This window comes from Spermophilus citellus, assembly GCF_964194105.1.
Source record: "Spermophilus citellus genome assembly, chromosome: 17".
Taxonomy (NCBI): domain Eukaryota; kingdom Metazoa; phylum Chordata; class Mammalia; order Rodentia; family Sciuridae; genus Spermophilus; species Spermophilus citellus.
In genome coordinates, this window is record NC_138199.1 from 23,134,849 (window position 1) to 23,158,465 (window position 23,617).

Sequence of the window (23,617 nt, forward strand, 5' to 3'; positions counted from 1 at the left end):
GTGTTCCCATCTGTGCTGCCATCTGCTAGCAGCTCTTCCTTGTCGCTCAGTGGTTCCTAATGAAGATGTTGCAATGCCTGTAAGTAAATATTGCCTTCCCTGAAATGAATATATACTATGTCTAAGGATTTAAGCAGAATTGACTGCATCATTTCCACGATTTCTCTTGCCAGTAAGGAGAAGACACTGCATGGAGTTCTACTTTAGTGACCTTGTTCCTAGAACTGCACCCAAGATGGGGATCCGCTAAAATGAAGATCTACTTGCAGATGAGTCATAGCTAGCAGATCCCTAATGCTCCATCTCTGTCCACTGTTCCTAATCCTTGCTGAATTGAGGACTTTTCTCAAAATGCCATCCTTCCTTTAGAATCTATTCCCGACACCCTCTTTGGTCTTGCAAATATTACAGTCAAATATGTGGTGTGTTTTTTTTTTTCCTGGTATCTCAGAGTCTACTCACTAGAAATAATAGTGAAGGGAGAGAGTGGATGGTGAACTCTGATTCCCTGGTCTCTGAAAGTCTCAGTTGTGAGAGGGAAGAAGAAAGAAACACTGAGGGGCTGTATGTGGGGTTTCCACTGAAAATCTGAATTTGAACACTTTACCATTTTGAACATTGTAATATAAATTATCTCCCTTCTAAAGACTCCATCTGATCCTCACGTGGACGTTAGTTCTCAGGAACTGGTGACCCAGGTCTTGCCATGCTCAGAGAACATTCAGTTCCCATCCCCAGCCAAATCACATTACAAAACATTCTAGATGGGAATCCTTGGGTCCTCTGAATAGTATCACTTTCATTCTTGAGTCTACCTTCATTTTCTTCGCTTTCATGGTTTTAACTCCCCCACTTCAGGAAACAAAAACACTAAACAACTATGGGTTGTTCAAATCCCAAGTTTAGAGACATCTTTGACATCTTTTTCTCTTTCCACCTCCAGCTTTAACCCATCAGTGGTCCATGCTCTCCCTATGCATCTCTCTGGCCCACACCTACATCCTTCTCACCTACACTGCCATAATAGCTTTTTTTTTTTTAGTTGTAGATGAACATAATACCTTTATTTATTTATTTATTTTTATATGGTGCTGCAGATCAAACCCAGTGCCTCACATATGCGAGGCAAGCACTCCACCACTGAGCTACAATCCCAGACCCATGTAATAGCCTCCTGTCACACCTGGTTTCCCAACTCCTGCTCTTCCTTTTCACAATCTGTTCTCTAGATACCACCTTAAAAAAAAAAAAAAAAGGACCAAGTGTAGTGGCATATGCTTATAATCCAAGCAGCTGGGGAGGCTAAGGCAGGAGGATCACAAATTAAAAGCCAGACTCAGCAACTTAGTGAGGCCCTAAGCAACTTAGCAAGACCCTATCTCTAAATAAAATATAAAAAAAGGGCTGGGGATGCGGTTCAGTGATTGAGTGCCCCTGGGTTCAGTCTCTGGTACCAAAAATAAATAAATAAGGCCTAGAGTGTAACTCAGTGGTAGAGTGGATGCCTAGCTTACACAGGCCCTGGGTACAACCCCCAGCTTCAATAAATAAATAAGTGAGTAAATAAATAAAATCATTTCACAGCTCTAGTTATTTATTTATTTTAGGCAGCAACAACTTTTTTCCTTTATTTCTTCCCCTTGTGAAAGGAAATTCAAGTTCTGCAGCTATCCTTTTCTGCCCTCAAGTCTCCAACCAAACAAGTGACCACAGACACCAAATCTAAGGCTGGATAACAGCACAGACCTCAGACACTTGCCTCCAGTTCTGAGGTCCAAATGGATATTTGTATCAGTAAGTCAGCATTAAAAAGAAAAGCACCACTCAAAACCGGGGGTGGGGGGCAGCTAGACCTAAAGCTTTCGTCAGGTAGACCAGAGGCAGGCTTCTGAGTAATGAGTCTCAAGACAAGAGGCCACCTAAGCTTGGCTGGATGGAGCCCCACAATAATGATGGCCACCTCTGTTTGTATAGAGGGCTGTTGAGAGTAAGCCAGCTCAGTTGTCTGAACAAAAGTGGAACACACAAGTCTTTCAAAGGAAGCAATCAAAGCATATCAGGGTTACAGCTCCACCTTTATGTGCCCAAGCGGTTGCTGAGTCAGTGGTTGGTGGAGGCTTCCAAGGACAGGAGACAATAGGGTACTTGTAGGCCATGTAAGTAAGCCTCTCAGGAGACTTCCAGGAGGGAAAGCTCATTCTTGGGATCAGTTGACCATGACTTTACCCAGGGCCTCCAATACCTCTCACTTAGAGTCCTCAAAGTCCCCCATCAATTTGGCTAACACTTTGCTCCTCCACCACCCACAGTTGGCAGTTGGTTTCTGTGATGAGTCAGGTATCATGGCTGATGACAATCGCACCCTTGTACTCATTGATGGCCTCCCTCAGAGCACCAAAAGACTCTATGTCCAAGTTATTGGTTGGCTTGTCCAAGGTGAAGACATCAGGCTCCCAACAGGCCAGCTCTACAAACACAACTTGGGTTTTCTGCCCACCAAAGACTTTGCAGATCTGGATGGTGTGTGAATGATTCTCAAGGCCAAAGCAGCCCAGGCACTTGCCACATTCTGGTAGGGCAGGTTGACACTATTTAAACCTATTTAAAACCCTCCAAAGACTTCTACCCTTCTCACAAGGCTCTATACGGGAATCAGCCCCTGCCTGTCTCTGATTTCATCTTGGATCCTTCTTCCTTCTTTTGATTAGAATCACAAGATTCTAATGTTTTCAAAGTTCAGTCACTTTTGGTTCTGCATGGCGAGTTCTTTCCTGCTAAGTTCCCTTCCCTGAGTGGAGGTGACAGCATTGTGGTGAAGGGTATCAACGCTGGAGCCAAGCTGCCTGGTTCAGACTCCAGACCTTCCCAATTTCTTTATTGACAAAATGAGAATAATGATAATAACTCCAATTTCTCTCATAGGTTTCATATGAGAATTATGGGAGTTGATACATGTAAGATAATTAGGACAGACTCTGCCTGGCTTACTGGTCAACCATTATTATGTTAGTTATTATTAAATCCTGCAAGTCCATTGAAAATGTTTATAAAGCCCAGGAAAGCAGCACAAATAGAGGCCCACATATCAGAAGTAAATATACCTCAAACTATTTCCACGCTGCTTATGTGGAATTGTCCTCACAATCCAGAGGCTGAAGGAGCCACACTCTTTTCTATACCAGTAGAAGTCCAAGAGTAACTCAGAATTGCAGGCGCAGAGTGGGCAGAAGCTGGCTCTAGGGACCCACCAACCACTACACACACCTACAGACTAAGCTTCAGGTCTACTTCAATGCAAATATTTCTTTCCCATAATTTCATGGATTCATTTGGTTTCTGAACTTTCAAAACCTTTGTCCCAGGGCCAAAAACAGGACTGGAGGAGGGGGGTCTTTGTGTTTTAGTATTTGTGATATGCAGAGCCTTCTACATCCTTACTACCCACAGTGTGGTCCTTGGAACAGCAGCATCAGCATCATCTGGGAACGTGTTAGCAATGCAGGCTGTCTGGTTCCACAAAAATCTACTGAATCAGCATCATCTGCATTTCCACAAAATCCCCCAGAGATGTGTATCAAGTCAAAGTTTGAACTAAGCAGTTAGGTAGGGGCCCTTCTCGCTCAAGTCCAAGTGTAGTTCTGATTCTCTGACCACCAAATAGAGTAGCCATACCCCAGTCACCCTTTATCTTAACACCCTGTTTACTTCCTTCATATAATTTAGCATAGTCTCTCATTTCTAGTTTATTGTCTGTCTCCTGAAACTATAGAATGTCAAGACAAGTGCTGTATCTGAACTTGGCCTGTACAGAGAATGTGCTTGATACTGAATTTTACTGTATCTAAGATACCTTCAATTGTAACACACCATTATTCTATGTACCCCTGGAAAAAAAAATGCTGCCCGTTAAACTACAACACAATTTTATTTATATATATATATATATACATATATATATATATATATATATATGTATATATATATATATATATTAGTTTTAGGTGGACACATTATCTTTATTTTACATTTATATGTTGCTGAGGATCAAACCCAATGCCTTGTGCATGCTAGGTGAGCACTCTACCACTGAGTTACAACCCCAGACCTATTTCTTAATATTTAAATTTTTAAATCTTATGCCAATTAAAACTCTTTCAGGCCATTAAAAAAACACATCTGGTGCATACAATGTTTTTCCACACAAATATTGTTCTCTGTGCCTGCAAGAACATTGACCAGGGCTGGGTGCAGAGGTGCATGCCTTTAGTCCCAGTGACTCAGGAGGATCACGAGTTCAAAGCCAGCCTCAGCCACATAACAAGGCTCTAAGCAACTTAGTGAGACCCTTTCTCAAAATAAAGAATAAAAAAGGTCTGGGGGATGTAGCTTGGTGGTAAAATGCCCCTGAATTAAATCCCTAGAACCTGCTTACTCCTGAAAAAAAAAAAAAAATTGGCCAGGGGCTGTGGATGTGGCTCAGTGGTAGAGCACTGGCCTAGCATGCATGAAGCCCTGGTTCAATCCCCAGTATCTCAAATAAAAATAAATAAAAAGTAAAAGAAGGAAAGAAAAGGCCAAACAGCATTTTTGTTTGTTTGACGCTGGGATTGAACCAGAGTATTCTACCTGTGCTATACCTCCAGCCCAGTGATTCTTTACTGTTTGGTTTTTTTACTTCCTTTTTTTCCTTCCTCCGTTTTTTTTAATACTGAGGATTGAACTCAACTTGCTGAAGTTGGCCTCACACTTGTAAACCTACTGAGTCACTAGAATTACAAGTGTGTGCCATCACACCCAGCTCCAGCATTTCTCAAGAATGTTCTTCCAAGTTGCTGGCATGTTCTTGTCTTTCCAATAGTGTGCACAGAATTGAAAAATTGAAACCTTCAAGCCAGGTGTGGTGGCATATCTGGTAATCTTAGCAACTCAGGAGGCTGAGGCAGGAGAGTTGCAAGTTTGAGTCTAGTCACGACAACTGGGAGACCCTGTTTCAAAAATAAAAAATAAAAAGGGCTGAGGATGTAACTCGGTGGTAAAGTGCCCCAGGGTTCAATCCCCAATACTGAAAATAAAATTTTTGACAACTTCACTAATATCTTTTGTGTGTGTGTGTGTACTAGGGTTTGAACCCAGGGACACTTTACCACTAAACTACATACACTCTCTTTCAGCCTTTTGTTTTGTTTTGTTTTGAGACAAGGTATTCCTAAATTGCCAAGGCTGACAGCAAACTTACAGTTCTTCTATCTCCACTTCTGAGTTGCTGGTATTACAGGTATACATTGCCAGGTCTGGCTATTAATATCAGATTTTTATCTCTACTTTGTTTCCATTCTTTTCTAAATACATCATTAGCTTTTTGTTTCTATTTTAAAACATAATATTCTGAGCACTGTGGTGCATGCCTGTAATTACACACACACACACACACACAAACTTCAGTAAGAGACACAGTGGTATATGCATGTGATCCCAGCTACTCAGGAGGCTATACTTGAGACCATGAGTTCAAGGTCAACCTATGAAATATAGTGAGACTCCAACTCAAAAACAAAACAAAATATGTATATACTTCCCTTTTTAGAGCAGTTCAAAGGAAAAATTGCAGAAAGTACAGAGTTCCCACATATATTATGCCCTCACGCATGCACAACCTTCTCCATTATCAACATACTATACCACAGTGGAACATTTGTTACAATCAGTGGACCTATAATAACATCATTATCAGCCAAAGTCCATAGTTCGCATTACAGTTCATTCTTGGGAGTTGTACATTCTATGACTTGGACAAATATATGACGAATCCACCATTATAATGTCATATAGAGTAATTTCAGTTCCCTAAAATAATCCTCTGTGTTCCGTCTATTCTTCCATCCCATCCCCCCATAATCCCTGGCAATACTGACATTTTCACTTCCTCCATAGTTTTGTATCTTCTGGAAGATCATATAGTTAGAGCCATACAGTATGCAGCCTTTTCAGATTGGCTTCTTTCACTTAGTATTGAAGGTCCCTCCATGTCTTTTCATGGATTTATGGTTCATTTCTTTTCTTCCCCCCAGTACTGGGAATTGAACCCAGGTCCTCACACATGCTAGGCAATCACTCTACCACTCAGCTACATCCCCAACCCTCTACAGTAAGTTTTGAAGTCAGTTTGTTCTTTTTTAGTCTTGTGTTGTTTATTCTAGGTCTTTTGCCTCTCCATAAACTAGAATCAGTTTGTGAGTACCCACAAAAAACTTGTTGAGTTTTGATTGGGATTGTATTGAATACATAGATTAAGTTAAAAGAACTGCTATTTCAATAAGATTGAGCCCTCCTATCCATGAACCTGAAATATTTCTGTTTACTTAGATCTTCGATTTCTGCTGGGCACAGTGGCACACACCTGTTATCCCAGCAGCTCAGAAGGCTGAGGCAGGAGGATTGCAAATTCAAAGCCAGCTTCAGCAACATACTGAGGCTCTAAGCAATTTAATGAGACCCTGTCTCAAAATAAAAAAATAAAAAAGGACTGGGGATGTGGCTCAATGGTTAAGCACCCCTGGGTTCAATCCCTGGTACCAAAAGAAAAAAAGAAAAGTTCTTCAATTTCTTTCTTTGGAGTTCTGGAGGCTTCTTGTTATAGATATTATACATATTTATATCTAATTACAGTCAAATAACACATAACAATGTTTTAGTCAATGATAGATAGCATCTATGATGGTGGTCCCATAAGATTTTATTGCCTAGTGATGTCACAGTCATTTTAGTTTGTGCAAAAAATACATCCTATGCTGTTCTTCCAATGACAAAATCGTTTAGCAATGCATTTATTAGAACATAGCCCATGTTTAAGTGACATGTGATTGTATTTCACATGTCTAATGTGCTAGGAATGTACACACACACACACACACACACACACACACACACACACACACACAGTTAGAGCCATGGTGGTATATAGCTATAGTCCCAGCTACTCAGGAGGAACACTTGAGCCTAGGAGTTCAAGGCCAGCTTATGCAATGTAGCAAGACTCCATTTCAAAACAAAACAAAACAAAAATATATACATACACTTAATTTTTTTAACAGCAGAGCTAATGTAAATGGTATTGTGCCTCTTGAAGACATTTCAAACAGCATCTTAACTCAAGAAGTACAAAATCAATAGGATACATAATTCAGTTGCATTGATAACAATACAAACAACTATGATCAAATTCTCACAAATGTAGGCAAAATATACAATGTTTACAAGACACAATCCATTGTATGATATATCCTCATGTCAGAGGTGTTAAAATGTACAAAAATGCATGATATGGTTTAACATTTAAGGAATCAATACTGGCACTGACTCAATCTGATGTATCCTTGTAACCAACTGTAGGTCCAAAATAACTAACACATTTCCCTTTTTTTTTGTCAGTTTACATCCTATATGAAAGCAAATCTAATTGTGTCTTTCAACCTGCCACACAGTTTATGGATTGCTAGCCTCTGTACATTAGTTAGGATGTAACTTTGGCTGCTTATAACAGATACCCAAATTAACAACATCTCAAATAAGATAGGAGTTTATTTCTTGCTCACAAAACAGTAAAGAGGCAAGTAGACCACAGTTATAACAATGCTTGTGTTCCTCAAGGTCGTTCAGGTATCCAGGCTTCTCGGATAGTGTTCTTTCACCATCTCCAGAGGCTCCCTTCATCCACATGGTTCAAAAGGCTCAACTTCACACCTGTATTCTAACCAAGAAGAAGGAAAATGTGAAGACCTGCTTAATTCCTAGAGTGCAGCACCAAAGTCAAACACACCATTTCTACCCCTTCTTGTAGACCACAACTGTGGTCACATAGCCCCAGTTAGCTGCATGGAAATCTGGCAAATATAATCTTTAGCCAAACAGTCATGTGCCTAGCTAAAAAGTCTATATCACTACATAAAAACAAAAGAATGGAGCTGGGTGTGGTGGCATGCACTTGTAGACCCAACTACTGGGAGGCTGGGGCAGGGGCATCCCTAGAGCTCAGGAGTTCAAGGTCAGACTGGGCAACATAGCCAGACCCCATCTCGAAACAAAGAAACATAAGAATGGTGCTGACTCACCACCTCTGTCATATACTGGGGCAGGTATGTGGCCTACTCAGCTATGGCCAGGGATATAGGATCATGAATTTTAGACAGATTCCCTGGGAAGACACATTTATTGTGCCTAATAGTTCCCCTAATTTCCTATCTTAATGGTGAAGAATTCCTCCTGCTGTAGAGTGGTCCCTGAGTAACTTATGTCAATTAGCATGTTGACTTCAGCATGTTACCTGTTCACAGTGCTGGGTCAGAGACAGGCACTGAATCTGAACCAAGCAAAGGAGAAGTTTTCTGGGCAACAGAAAAAACTCCCTTTGTCTTTAGAGAAAGCCAAGAAGAAATTCCCTGGCTGCTGGTGGTGTAATGTGATGACACCTTGAATTTCTGGATCACACTGCAATCATGTTAGATCTACCTTTAGATGTTTTGATTACCCAAACCAGTAAGTTCCCCTTTTGTTTCAGTGTGGGGTTGTTCATTTGTTTGTTTGTTTTTAGGACTGAATTGAATCCCTCTGGGGCTTCTCACATGCTAGGAAAGCACTTTACCACCCAACCCAACAGAGAGATGGGTTTCCTGTTACCTGATAGTTCCTTAAAATAGACTCAGGTCATGGCAGGCAAGAAATGATTGACATCTGGACACTCTTAATATCATTTTTTTAGAATTGAGATTATATATTCTGTCTTTAAAAGAACTTTTTGAGGGCTGGGGGGATGTGGCTCAAGCAGTAGCGTGCTCGCCTGGCATGCGTGCGGCCCGGGTTCGATCCTCGGCACCACATACAAAGATGTTATAAACTAAAAATAAATAAATAAATAAATATTTTAAAAAAAAGAACTTTTTGAGGGAAACTTATATCCAAGTCTGCAACCAGATTTATATAAATGGTTTAGACTTCCCCATTTGGGAGTTTTGATTTTACTTCATCTCCTGGTGAGTTAAAATAATTTCCCACAAAAGGAGAAGGAGATACAGTGATATTTCCAAATCCAGCCATTCTCAGAAATGCAATTCTGTTGTCCTTTACGCAAAGAGCCACATGATCGTATGACGCTAGGCATAAATTTGGACATGTACATATTAATTGAGTCATGACTTTTTTGTTTTTTACATAGCTATAGATAACACTCCTTGGTCTTGTGACATTTGGCATTGCAAAGAAGTCTCTGGTCAGACCAGCTTTTGTCTTTTTGTTGTTGTTGTTATTGTACTGAAGATTGAAACTAGGGGTACTCTACTACTGAGTTATATCCCTAGCCCTTTTATTTATTATTAAATTTTTATTTATTAATTTATTTTGTGGTACTGAAGATCAAACCCAGGGCCTCATATAAGCTTGGCAAGTGCTCTAACACTGAGCTATGTCCTCTGGTCCATTTTATTTTTTTATATTGAGACAGGGTCTTGCTAAATTGTTGAGGCTGGGCTCAAATTTGTAAACCTCCTGCCTCAGCTTCCCAAGTAGCTGGACTACAAGTGTGCACCACCACATCTAGTTTAGTAGCACCTTTTCATCTTAGTCATTCTTTCTGGCTCTTACTGGAAGAATCCTAATGATGTCACTGAAAACCTTCCTGAAAATTTTCCAAATGCCACAGTAAATATTTTTTCAGAAATCTGTCTCTTCCTTTTAGTCTTTGGGATGATGTGCTCTCTCCTTGTTTTGAAGAAAAAATTTCAGACCTCCTATAATGTCTTGAAACATTATTCACATTATTTCATCCATCCAGAGTTGCATAAAAATAATACAATGAGTACGTGTGGACCATCCTGCCAAACAAAATTAATTTTTTTCTCTCATTACTTGTCCTCAAAAGAAGTACCAACTTGGGCTGGGGGATATGGCTCAGTGGTAGAGGGCTTGCCTAATATGTATGAGACCCTGACTTTAAGGACCCTTGTCCTACCATCTTGCCAGGTATGGTGATGCACATCTGAAATCCCAGCAACTTGGGAAGGAGGCTGAGACAGGAGGATTGAGAGTTTGAGACCTCAGCAACTTAGTGAGGCTTTAAGCAACTTTAGAAGACCTTGATCTCAAAAAAAATTTTTTTTTAAAGTTCTGGGGGGAAAAACAAAAAGCTCAGTGGTTAAGTGGTCCTACTTCAATCATCAACTCAAAAAAAAATACATAAAAAAAGTACCTCTCTCAGACTCATTAGTGATCAACTTGTGTGTTGATTGCAAATAAGTTGCCTGTTCATGGCTCACTCTTAGTCCATCAGGTTCTGGAAAGCCCACTATTCAGGACAGGACAGTTGCTCTAGTAGTTCGACATTAGTTCTGGTGACCCTGCTCTACCTTCAGCATCATCACTACCACCCGCTGCCCCAGACCCAGATTCTCCATCTCTGCCTCCGGGTCCTCAGGCTCCTTCCTCCCGCACTCTTCCTGAATGGCACCTCTCTACTCAATTCTCTTGCTGCACCCTCTGATCATTTGTGGTTTCTGTTGCCTCATGGCTTCTTCTCACTGCCTTCCTTCATACATTTTTCAGTTTTGGGGACTCCCTCTTCTCTGTCTCTCTCAGGTTGTCTAAAAGACATATTTCCCATGAGTGAAAATCCATTTCGTTATTTAGACCATAATAGGGTCTGTTTGAGGACAAGTAATGAGAGAAAAAATTAATTGTGTTTGGCAGGATGGTCCACACGTACTCATTATATTATTTTTATGTGATCACGCAGACAGTTACCTCTGTTCAGCAGGGCTCTCACCTTCAGCAATCTCATAAGTCTCTGGCTACATGCTTGCCTGTCTGTGGATCAGCTACTAGTTTGTGACACAGTCAGCTGTGGCCTGTATAATCAGGTTTGTGCTAGGCAGCTATTGCTGTATAAAGAAAACTCCCAGGTCTTAGTAGCATACAAATATAAGTATTTATTTCACTTACTTGTGCATGGATTGGTTGGAGGTGGGCTGATCTTGGCTGGGATCCAACCTGGACCTTTCCTTGAATCTTGCACTTTGTTTTTATCAGTGGGTTAACTCAGGTATGTTCTTCTCATGGCCATGATAGCGGCAAGTGGCAACACATAATACCTAGGCTCAAAACCAGTATCTTGTTGATTATGCCTACTCTACTTTCTGCCCATATGGTGGGAGGTATATTCTTCCTCTTTCTGAGTTGACAGTGGGCAGGGGAACAACTAAATTTTTTAGCAAAGGACATGGATACAGGGAAGTTGGAGGACTTGCAATGAACAGTTCCATTTTTACTACAGATCACATGGTCATATGGCTCCAGGCAAGGTGAAACATCTGGATAGAACCCCTCAAAGGAGGCTGTGGAATGAGAGTCTGAAGTTTCTCAGGGAGAGGCAAGTTAAAGGACACTGTTTGCAATATTTAAAAGTAACCACTGGAATCCATCTCCCTCCTTATTTATTTGGGGTAAAATTGGGAGTTCATAACCCACTTCAGTCTAATGTATGAAGTATGATATGTCAAGTGCTTTGTAACGTTGTGAACAACCAATAAAAAAAAAAAAAAGAACAAGAAAAAAAAAAAAGTAACCACTGGGGGGCTGGGGATATAGCTCCGTAGTAGAGCACTTACCTAGCCCTGGGTTCAATCCTCAGCAACACACACACACACACACACACACACACACACACACTCACAAGTGATAATAATAATAATAAATAAAAATAACTGCTATTCAGATTTTAATAGGTCTTCTAAAACACAGGAGAAAGTAAAAACTTTAAAGAAATAGAACAGAAGATATCAGAAGCAGCATGGAAATATTTTAAAAGCATTAAACAAGCCAACATAAGCAAATCCAAATATCAGTTACCACAATAATTGCCTATGAGTCAGAGGCAACCTGTTGGGGAAAGTTCAAAGTATTTTCTTTTTTCAGGCGTCCTCTCATTCAAGAGGACAATTCTTCATAGCTTTTCCCCCACCCAGCTTCTCTGTCTTACAAACAGCAAGGATTCCCCTTAGATTCTGGTATACAGGTTAGCAGTAAGTTTCTCCACCATTCATGTCTCTCTAGTGTTTTGAGTGGGCCTTTGGGAGAAGCTATATCAAAAGTCCCCAACTGGCTCCCACTTTCCTTGTGGTACCGCTTTTTAATGCATGCCCTGTGAAGTTCTGTGGTGCTTAGTGCTATGCTCATTTTTTCCATGGGCACTACCATTTCCTACTTAGGTGTAGGCTAATTCTGTGGGGGCTGCACATTCCTATTTGTGTCTGAGACTAAGCTGGGTCTCGATCCTTAACTGAGAATCCTCATATCTCTACCATAGGCCTGAATGAAATCAAGGTTTGATGAATTAAATCTCTGTATCAAAAACTATTCTTTACATTGTAGCTGACATAAACACAACCCAAACCGGTTCACATCATCAAAAGGTTCCAAGGACTGCCAGGCACAGTGGCTCACGCCTATAATTCCAGTGGCTCAGGCATGAGGATGGTGAGTTCAAAGTCAGCCTTTGCAACTTAGCTAGGCTATAAGCAACTCGGGAAGACCCTATCTCTAAATAAAATACAAAAAGGGGGGGGTGCTGGGGTTGTGCTCAACGGTAGAGCACTTGTTTTGCAAGTGTGAGACCAAGTGTGAGACCCTGGGTTCTATCCTCAGCACCATATAAAAATAAATAAACAAAATAAAGATATTGTGTCCATGTATAACTAAAAAAAAAAAAGGACTAGAGATGTGGTTCAGTGGTTAAGCACCCCTTAGTTCAATCCCCAGTACAAAAAGAAAAAAAAAAGGGTTTCAAGGAGTGATCAGGCTTCAGACATGGCTGGTCTGCAGATCCAAATGAAGTGATTACATCTCATTCTACCAATCAATTGTTCTTTCCTCTGGATTGACTTCCTGTGCCAACAGGCAGGCCCTTCCTCATGGTGAAAACAGGCCACCAGCAACCTCAGTGCCTCAAAATAAGTAAATAAATAATTAAATAAATAACAACAAAATAACAACAACAAAAAAAAAACACAGAATTTCTTTGAACAACAATAAAAATAAATTTAAAGATGGATTCTTCACAGAACTGGCTTGGATTGTACAGCAATCATTGAGTCAAACATTGAGGCCAGAGGATGGAATGTTCTAATGCGATGGCAAAACCAGACCTGGTTGTGAAATGAGATTATGAAAACATTACGGTCAGAAACCAATGCCTGGGGAAAGGGTCAGTTCCTCTCCCCCTTCTCAGCATTTCTCCAGGAAGCCTAATTAACCAGGGGCCAAAACCTTTTGGATTGTAAATAATTGCCCTGGAAGTCCTACTACTTCCTCTTGAAATATAACAGATACCTGGGAAAAGAGCCATTTCTTCTAATCTGTTTCTGTAACCATGCTTGATGTTAGAGACCCTGCACACGGCCTTCAGCCACATAGATTAGGAATTTTTTTTTTTTTGAGAGAGAGAGAGAGAATTTTTTTAATACTTATTTTTTAGTTTTCGGTGGACACAACATCTTTATTTTATTTTTATGTGGTGCTGAGGATCGAACCCAGTACCCCGTGCATGCCAGGCGAGCACACTACCACTTGAGCCACATCCCCAGCCCCAAGGAATGTTTTTTAAAAGAGGAAAAAAGTCTCAAAGATAGGAGGGGTCTAAAATGATGCCAAATAACCAGAATGATAATGTTGTTTAAAAAAAAAAAAAAACAACTGTGGATCAAAAACAAAAACAAAAAACCTGGGGACCAGGGCTCAGAATTTGTTTTCCTCTGGGTGCACTGGCATAAAAAAAAAGTTTGGAGTTCTCCTTGACTCCCAGTGCTGCTTACTGCTTCTCCATCAGTCTGTTTCCTGCAACACTAACAAATCAGGCCTCAATCTCAAGTTCACCTGAGAAATAGGTAGTAGTCTCAAAAGGAGACGGGATCAAAAAACAAATGTAAAAAATATGAAAAAGACAACTGAAGCCTATCATCTTTTTCATTTCTTTCTAGGAGGAACACTGACTGTGTGACAGATGGAAATCATGAGGCCACTGTACACCTCCTTGTGCTGCCTGGTTTACAAAATACCTCCCTTGTCCTAAGGAATCCTTACAGCCTGCTCAGGAGAAAAGTGGTATATCACTCTGCCCTTTATAGAGATGAGGCAATTGTGACTTAAAGACATGAGATGGCTTGGTCAAGTCTTCAAACAGGTTAAGGGATCAAAGAAAGGACTATGGAGAGGCGTGCTCAGAAATTGAAGAAACTGATGCCAGGCAACGTCCAAAGGTGTCACTACTTCCCCCAACTGCTCCATTACTACCTTCTCCCCGTCATCTCACCAGCTGCAGCCCCAAAGCCTCCATCTCCTCAGGGCCTCTCTCCCTTATCATCCTAATCCTGCCAGTTTCTACCACACCTCTTCTCTGACCTTTGCTCACGCTCCAGCCTGTTTTCCTTTGGACCCTGGAACCTCCGGCTCACTTTCACTCACTGCCCGCCATGTGCACGGGGAAGTGTTCCCGCTGTGTGGGGCTCTCTCTAATATCTCTTTCCCTAGTCTGTATTGTGGCCAATGCTCTCCTATTGGTGCCTGATGGGAAGACCTGGAGCACTAACCAACTCAGCTTGCAAGTCTTGCTCATGGCTGGCTTCATCGGCGGGGGATTGATGGTAAGAATAAAGCATAAGCCAGTGGCCAGGGGCCTGGGCATCCCTGTGAGGGGTTCTGAGTGGGAATCAAGGGGAGAGGGAAAAGGATGGTGCTTCAGAGGGGATGGCAAGTGCTTGGTGGGGACAAGGAATGTGCCCAATCCTTCCCCTACACACTCAGCACTCTGTAGACAGCCCTAGAGGAGCCCCCAAAGACCTGAGCTAAATGCCTGAAGGGAGGGGGAAGGCAGGGAGGGGAGGCTCAAGTCTCTAAAGAGCTTCCCTTCTGAGTCAAAGCATGTCCTACCTGACCCTCCCAGCCTCTGCGGCTGAGCAGATGTTGGGGACCTCTCACTACAAGGGTAGAACAAGAAGGAGCAGCTAGTTGTGTGGGAGGTATCAGGACAGGGTAATAATAGGCATGAGGGGTACAGCAAAAAGGTCTGGAGTCAGGCAGCGATGTCACCCATCAGTCACAATACCTATCAGCTCAGTGCTGCCCTTCCCTCCTCCACATCCACTCACTCTCAGCCCACATTCTGGATGCTCACTCTGTGCTGGGTGCTAAGGGTAAACTCAGAAGCAGGTCAGTAGGGCAGAGAAATTGCCCCCAAGGCTTCTTGGAGATGAGGACCTGCTGGGAGAAGTGGAGGAAGAGGGGACACCGGCTTCCTGGATCTACTCCTCTCTTTCCTCATTTAGAGAAAGTTTTAGATGGTCAACTAGTGTCATATTTTTATGGGGTAAAGATGAGACATCTACCCAGCGATACGTTCCCTCTTTTCAGGACTGCTGACTGACAACTTTCTCTAGAAGGGGTCTCACCTCATCCCTTTTCCAGGTCACACCTCTATTAGCTAAGCGGGATACCTCTCCTTTACCTAGCAACTCCTTCTTACCTTCTGAGGTCTCTTCTACTCCCCATCTGTTGCATGGATTTATGGCTGATGGACTCTACTCCAGCTCTCTGATCTGAACTCTCTCTCTGAGATGTCACACTCCCCCAGGTCTACATACTTGCTCAGTGTCACATCATGTCCCTTCTCCACCTAAACTATCCCCCACTTCTCCACCCAGCCTAACTACTCTTCTTCAGGAGTCATCTCCAAGGATGTGCTTCCAATAGTCTCATTCACAGCTGCCCTGGGTTATAGGAAGGAAGAAAGGAAGGAAGGAAGGAAGGAAGGAAGGAAGGAAGGAAGGAAGGAAGGAAAAGCAAGCTATCATAAAGAGCTCCTATGGAAGAAGTTGGGGATTTCTGTGTTTTCTTTTCTTTTTTGGGGGGTGGGGGAGCATGCACTGGGAATAAGTCACTCCCAGGAAGTACCACATGATGCCACAGGGACACAGACAAGATCCCTACTCCCTTTGAAGCTTCTGTTCCTTTGTGGGTCAAATGGTATCAAGGAAGCAAGACCAGAAGCCCCATGAGAGCAAGGACTGCCTGTTCTGTTGGTTGCTGTGTGCCTGGTGCCTAGACCAGTGCCTTCACCCAACAGGAACTGTGTTAATAGTCACTGAATGAAGGAAGTAGTCTGCAAGATGATTTCAGACAGGAATGGGTGCCATCAAAAATAAAAATATATAGGGCTGGAGGTATAGCTCAGAGGTAGAGCACTTACTTAGCATGTGTGAGACACTGGGTTTGATCCCCAGCACTACTGCAAAGAAAAGAGAGCAAGACAGAGGGAGGGAGTCAGGGAGGGAGAGAGAATACACACACACAGACAGAGAGAGAAACAGAGAGGAGGAGACCACAAGCTAACCAGGCATGGTAGACATGCCTACAATACCACTTACTCAGAAGGAAGGTAATGCCAGGTGCAGTGACACATGCCTGTAATCCCAGATACTCAGGAGGCTGAGGCAGGAGAATCCAAGTTTGAGACCAGCCTGGGAAATAAAAAAAATTAAAAAGGACTAGGATAAGCCTCAGTGGAGAGTATCATTGGGTACAATTGCCAGTACCACAAAAAAAAAAAAAAAAAAAAAAAAAAAAGAGAGGGAGGGAGGGAGAGAGAGAGAAGAAAATAATAAGTTTGAGTCCATCCTGGAAAAGGTATGAGATATGTACCCCTCATACCTATTATTACCCTGCCCTGATATATATGGTCGAATATATATATATATATATATATATATATTCGAATTTTTCTCTCTCCATATACATATACACACACGGAGAAAGAGAGAGCGCACAGTGCATGCTGTGCTGTGGATGTAGCTCAGTGGCACAGTGCCCTGGGTTGTTGGGAGGAAGGAAGGAAGGAAGGAAGGAAGGAAGGAAGGAAGGAAGGAAAAGCAAGTTATCATTAAGAGCTCCTAGGGAAGAAGTTGGGGATTTTTGTTTTGGGTGATTTTTTTTTGGGGGGGGCGATTATTTGTGGGGGACCCACAATCACTGGGGATTGAACTCAGGGGTTGTGAATGCTAAGTACATGCCCTACATCCCCAACCCCAGCTCAGTGAATTTTTACTAAGCGGACATATCCACATACCCAGCACCCAGATCAAAAAAACTGTTAATTCACGCACCTATAGTCCCAGCTACCCAGGAGGCTAAAGCAGGAGGATCTTGAGGCTGAGACTAGGAGTTCCAGGTCAACTTGGATAAAATGGCAAAACCCCATCTCATAAAACAAGTGAGTAAAAAAATACAGGTCATTATTACCAGAATCCTTCACATGCCTCTCACCAGGTACTACCCCCACCAACAAGGGTAACCATTATTCTGTCTTCTAACCCCAGAAACTACTTTGACCTCTTCAGTAATCTATTTGAAATGAAATCATACACTATGTGTTCTTTTGTGTCTGGCTTCTTTAGCATAATATTTGTGAGAGCCATCTATGTTACTTTGTGTAGCTCAAGTTTTTTTTTAATTTCTTATGCATTCTGTCATGTGAACATACTTCAATTTAAATTACACTCTATTGTTGGTTCAATTTAAATTACACTCTACATTTGGGCAGTTCCCAGTTTGGGTTATTTGCAAATAATGTTAACATCATCTTTCTTGTAAGTGCCTTAGGTGAACATATGTGATTATTTCCATTGTTACTCTTAGAAGTAACACTGCTGACTCTTAAGGTTTGCAAAGTCAGTGCTAACACTGGCAAGTAGTTTGCTGGAGTTTTTGTATCAATTCATTCCTATCAGCACAGTGTGAGAGTTCTAGTTGCTCCACACATCACTGGATTGAAGTAGATCCCTCTGGCATTAGTGTGGAGAATTGATAGCAGGAGCTTAGCCATAGATGCAGAAAGATGAGACTAATGTCATGGAGGGATGACAGTATCTTGAAATAGGCCAGTGGCCATGGTAATAAAGAAAAGTGAGCAGATTTGAGCTATAAACAGTGTTGCCTCCTGAATTTATGATGACAGTTCTCTTTTCATGAAGACAATTAGATGGCAGAGAACAAGAGAGGGAAGTTTAGACCACCAAAGGAAGCAAATACTTTGACCAAAAGTAATATTCTCAAACAGGTGGGTCATTTGAAATGGGTAAATCTGGGTTGGGGCTGTAACTCAGTGGTAGAGCACTTGCCTAGCTTGGCAATGCCCTGGATTCGATTTCCAGAAACACACACACACACACACACACACACACACACACACACATATTAGTGAAACCAGAGACAATTCTAGGTATCTTTGGATCCTGGAAACTCCCAGTAATTGATCTCACCAGAGAGGGTAAGAAATGGGGGTCAGCACTGGCCCTGGATCTGCCAGGACATAGGAGGAGGGGAGTGAGAGTGCTGGTGGAAATTTGGTTCTACTCATTATTGCAAATAATCAATGCATTGGTGCTTCTCTGTGGTTGCTGGGGATGATAAAACGGAACTAAAACTCTCAGCCCCTTCCCTGCAAAAGAACAAAATGCTGCCTTGTATGGTGTATGCCAGACAAAACCAACAGGAAGGAAGGATCAAAACAGCCGATGAATTCCAGGGATGGGAGATGAACAAAGAACCTGGCCTGGGCTATGAAGACAATGACAAGGCTAAAGGCAGAGTGAGGAGCTTCAAAGGACTTGCTAGGATTCAGTATTGAGAGGATCCTCTCTGAAGGACTTCAGCAGAAAGAAAACCAACTGAAGAAGTCCCTGCTCCCGGTGATCGAACCCAGGAGCCCTTTCCCACTGAGCTACAACCTCAGCCCTTTATTTTCTATTTTGAGATAAGGTCTCCATAAGTTGCCAAGGCTGGCCTTGAATTTGCATCCACCTGCCACAAGTGTGCACCACCCCACCCCGGCAAGACCAAGTTTAATCTGGTGGTGGCATGAAGGATGAAGTGTGCAACAGCATGGGGCAAGAGCTATGGGAATTTAGTAGGGAGGCCGAGAACATCTTCCTCATGGAACCTGATTAGGAACTGAATGGGGGATAAGGACAAAGGACTGATAGATTCAGGAGCCATTGAAGGAAAACTCAAGAAGACTTGAGGTCTGGCTGGATGCAGAAGGATTAAAGTTTTCCATCGTAGGTGACCTGATGGATGATATTTTTCAATCATGAGGATGAGGAAATCAAAGGAAGATTTATTTGGAAAATATTTTGAGGTCACTTGTGAGACTGAATCTGAGCTAAAACCAAGATATTTGAGTGAACACCTTCCTCAGGCAGTTGGGTTTGGATCTCCAGGCATGTGGAGGTGACTATTGGCAGAGGGAGTAGCTGATTCCCTGGGAGGGGATGGACTTTGTGAGAAAAGTCACAGGAAGAAAAAAGATTAGGGGCTGGATCTTAGGAAATCCCACAACCCACATCACAGCATTTGTGAACACACTCTACCATATCCTAGCTCACGAGACCTTCCACCACCACTACCTCTTCCCACTGCTGAAGACATTTACAGCTAAAGAGCATTTACTCTAAGGCAGTCTTGACACCAGGCCCACCAGTTATCTCATTCAATCCTAAGCACAACACTGTGAGTGAGGTAGGCTTTACAAACCCATTTTACATTGGACAAAATTGAGACCCAAAGAAACTAATCAGTTCACGAGTGTGAGATAATGTGCACCTGGCCCTCAACCCAGGGCCTCCTGATTCCCATTAAGAAAGGCAACTACTATGTGCCAAGATTTATAGGAACTGTTTAATATTGAACCCAACCCTCAAGGAAGCTACAATATGGACAGAGTAAGATAGGCATATAAATAAAGTTTTGTTAAGATAGGCACGCTCCAGGACAGGTAGAGATAAGATCTTCCTATAGTCCAAAGGGTTGAGAACACCATAGGCAGCTTCCATAGGAGGTGAAGACCTTGAGGATCTGGGCTGGAGTGGAGGGTTCACACTATCACACTGATTCTTGTCCCACAGGTGCTGTGTCCAGGAATCGCTGCAGTTCGGGCAGGGGGCAAGGGCTGTTGTGGAACAGGCTGCTGTGGGAATCGCTGCAGGGTGAGATCTAAATTAAAAAGAGAATTGGGCCATGTGTGGTGGTGCACATCTGTAATCCCAGTGACTCTGGAGAATGAGGCAGGAGGATCTCAAGTTTGAGGACAGCCTCAGCAATTTAACTGGATTCTGTCTCTTCAATAAGAAAGAAGAAGGGCTGGGGATGTAGCTCAGTGGTAGAGTACTCCTGGGAGGTTCAATCCCCAGTACCCCTTCTCCTTGCAAGGAAAAAGAAGGATTTAGGATTAGTTCTCTCTTACAGGGCCACAGCATCCTCTGTAGAATTCCTTACCCTCATGAGTGGGGGGGGTGGGGGGGTGGGGTGACAGAGCTAGGCACTGTGGGGCCACGAGTGGGGATGGGGCGGCCCTATTCAGCCCACCTTCCACACCGGGTCCAGATGCTGCGTTCTATCTTCTCCTCCGCCATTGGAGTGCTTGGTGCCATCTACTGCCTTGGCGTGTCAGGAGCCGGCCTCCAAACTGGACCCAAATGCTTAGCGGATGACAAGTGGGACTACCATTTCCGAGAAACCGCGTAAGGCTTAGCCTGTGTTCGTGACCCTCCAGTCTCTGCATTTCGCGGTTCCCATGGCCTCCCCAGGTGGGCGGGGAAACCTGGGTGCCACCGAGCTTCTGATCTCCCTCCACGTGGGTCTAACTAACCCTTTGCAAATCCCAATGGGCGCGTGTACGGGATGGGGGTGGGGGAGGGGGAAGGAGGGGGCGCCACGTTATCTTCTTTACTCGCTTGACCCCACCTGTCCACAGAGGCGCTTACTTGTTCAACCGTACTCAATGGTATTTGTGCGAGGAGCCACCCAACGTGGTTCTCTGGAATTTGACGCTTTTCTCGCTGCTGGTGGTTGCCTCGTGTCTGGAGATCGTGCTGTGTGGCATACAGCTGGTGAACGCTACTGTTGGTGTCATTTGTGGCGATTGCAGGAAAAAGGTGGGACAGCATGAGGTGGAGTTGTGGAGGGACCAGCTTGCTCCTAGCTATGTCCTCACTCACTTTCTCTTTTCCGCAGAGCTCAGCTCACTGAGACTCCACTGGCCGCCCGGTTATACTTACATGCTCCTGGACCCCTGCCTGGCCTCCACAGTCCCTGGCTTGCCTAGAATAAATGGTTTTAAGTTCACCCCCAACCCTTCCTGCTCAGATAATGCCCTAAGCCAGCAGGAGTGTGTGAGAGTCTTCTGAGGTTGGTGTTCTCCTGACCCTGTTTGCAGCCCCACCCCCCACCCACACACAAACCTGTTATTTTTTTTTTTTTTTTCACAGTTACTGAGCTATTAAGTTGTGCAGGAAATACAGTGGTAAAGAAGACCGATGATTTCTATGCTCTCAAAAAACTTGACATTCCAAGGGTGGAAAATGAAATTTTTAAAAGAAAAGGATTATTTCCATTGCATGTTTACTCCGTTTTATTTGTTAATTTTATTATTGATTTATTTTCACTACTGGAGATTATTGAACCCAGGGCCTCACACATGCCGTGCAAGTGCTTTACCACACTATTGAGCTACATACACCCCCATCATTTTTTGTTTAATTTTGAGACAAGGACTCACTAAATTGCCAGGCTGGCTCAAACTGGTGGTCCTCCTACCTCAGCCTTCAAGTTGCTGGGACACAGTATGCATCAATCACCACACCTACTTTACCAGCACCTTTTCATCTCAGCCATTCTTTCTGGCTCTTACTTGCAGAATCCTAGTGATGTCGCTGAAAACCTTCCTGAAAAATTCTTCCAAATCCCACAGTAAATATTTCTTCAGAGATCTGTCTCTTTCTTTTAGTCTTTGGGATGATATGTTCTCCCCTTCTTTTGAAGAAATATTTCAGAACTCCTATAATGTTTTGAAACATTATTAACATTTCATTCACACAGAGTTGCATAAAAATAATATTATGAGTACCTGTGGACCACCATCCCCACACAGGAATAACTTTTTCTCTCTTTACTTGTCCTCAAAAGGGGTACCATCTTGGGCTGGGGATGTGACTCAGTGGTAGAGTATTTGCCTAGTATGAGTGAGACCTGGCTTGGAGGACCCTTGTCCTCAGATGAAGTACCATCTTGGCAGGTGCAGTGTGTATATCTGTAATGCCAGAAACTTCAGAGAGAGGCTGAAACAGAAGATTGCAAGATTGAGACCAAACTCAGCAACTTAATGAGGTCCTAAGCAACTTAGCAAGATCCCGTATCAGTTAAAAAGGTCTGGGAATATGGCTCAGTGGTTAAGTGGCCCTAGGTTCAAGCCTCAAATCCAAAAAAAGAGAAGTCTCATCTTTTACACTCACTAGTGATAAACTTGAAGACAAATGTGTGACCTGCTCAGGGCCCACTCTTAGTCCATAAGGACCCCTCTTCAGTTCTACATTGGGAAGGCCCACTATTTTTTTTTTTTTGAATTTTTAATATTTATTTATTTTTTTAGTTCTCGGCAGACACAACATCTTTGTTGGTATGTGGTGCTGAGGATCGAACCCGGGCCACATGCATGCCAGGCGAGCGCGCTACCGCTTGAGCCACATCCCCAGCCCAGGAAGGCCCACTATTCAGGATAGGACAGTGGCTCTTGTAGTTCAACATTAGTTCTGATGACCCTGCTCTATCTCTCATCATTTTCACCTCCCATCCATTCACCCCAGGACCCAGATTCTCCATCTCTGCCTCCCAGTCCACATGCTCCTTCCTCCTGTGCTCTTCCTGAATGGCACCTCTCTATTCAATTCTCCTGTTGCACTTTCTGATCATTTGTGATTCTACTGCCTTGTGGCTTTTTCTCACTGCCTTCCTTCATACATTTGTTAGTTTGGGGACTCCTTCTCTAATGTCTCTCTCAGGTTGCCTCACAGACATATTTCCCATGAATGAAGATCCAGTTAATTGCTGAGTGATCATGCAGAGAGTTACTTCTGTTCAGCAGGGCTCTCACCTTCAGCAATCTCCTAAGACTCTGGCAACATGCTTGCCTGACTGCCTATCAGCTACTAGTTTGTGACTCAGTCAGCTGTGGCCTGCATAATAGGGTTTGTGCTAGGCAGCTATTGCTGTGTAAGGAAAACTCCCACACAGTCTTAGTAACAATCAAACATAAGCATTTATTTCACTTATCCGTGCATGGATTGGTTGGAGGTGGGTTGATCTTGGCTGGAATCCAACCTGGACCTCTTCATTGTATATTGCACCTTCTTTTTATCAATGAGTTAACTCAGGCATGTTCTTCTCATGGCCATGATAGTGGGAAGTGGCAGTACACAATATCTCTTTGGGCCTAGGCTCAGAACCAGTATCTTGTTGAGTATGCCCACTTTACATTCTGCCTACATAGTGGGAGTTGTATTCTACCTCTTTCTGAGTTGACAGTGGGCAGGGGGACAATTAAATAGCAAAGCAAAGAACATGGATACAGGGAGGTTTGAAGACTTACAATGAACAGTTCCATTTTTACTATAGATCACATGGTCATATGGCTCCAGGCAAGGTGAAACATCTGTATAGAACCCCTCAAAGGAGGCTGTGGAATGAGAGTCTG

General features: G+C 42.9%; 1 protein-coding gene across 1 annotated transcript; it reads left to right on the forward strand.

The window, feature by feature from the left end:
• Positions 1-14,510: 14,510 nt before the first annotated feature.
• Positions 14,511-21,185, forward strand: LOC308636652 (transmembrane 4 L6 family member 5-like; the record flags this gene model as incomplete). The annotated part of the gene is made up of 5 exons (XM_081272256.1): positions 14,511-14,681; positions 19,995-20,075; positions 20,473-20,609; positions 20,843-21,023; positions 21,103-21,185. 5 exons carry the CDS (start codon positions 14,511-14,513, stop codon positions 21,115-21,117), a joined length of 585 nt encoding a protein of 194 aa, XP_081128382.1. The 3' UTR covers positions 21,118-21,185.
• Between the last annotated feature and the right edge of the window lie 2,432 nt (positions 21,186-23,617).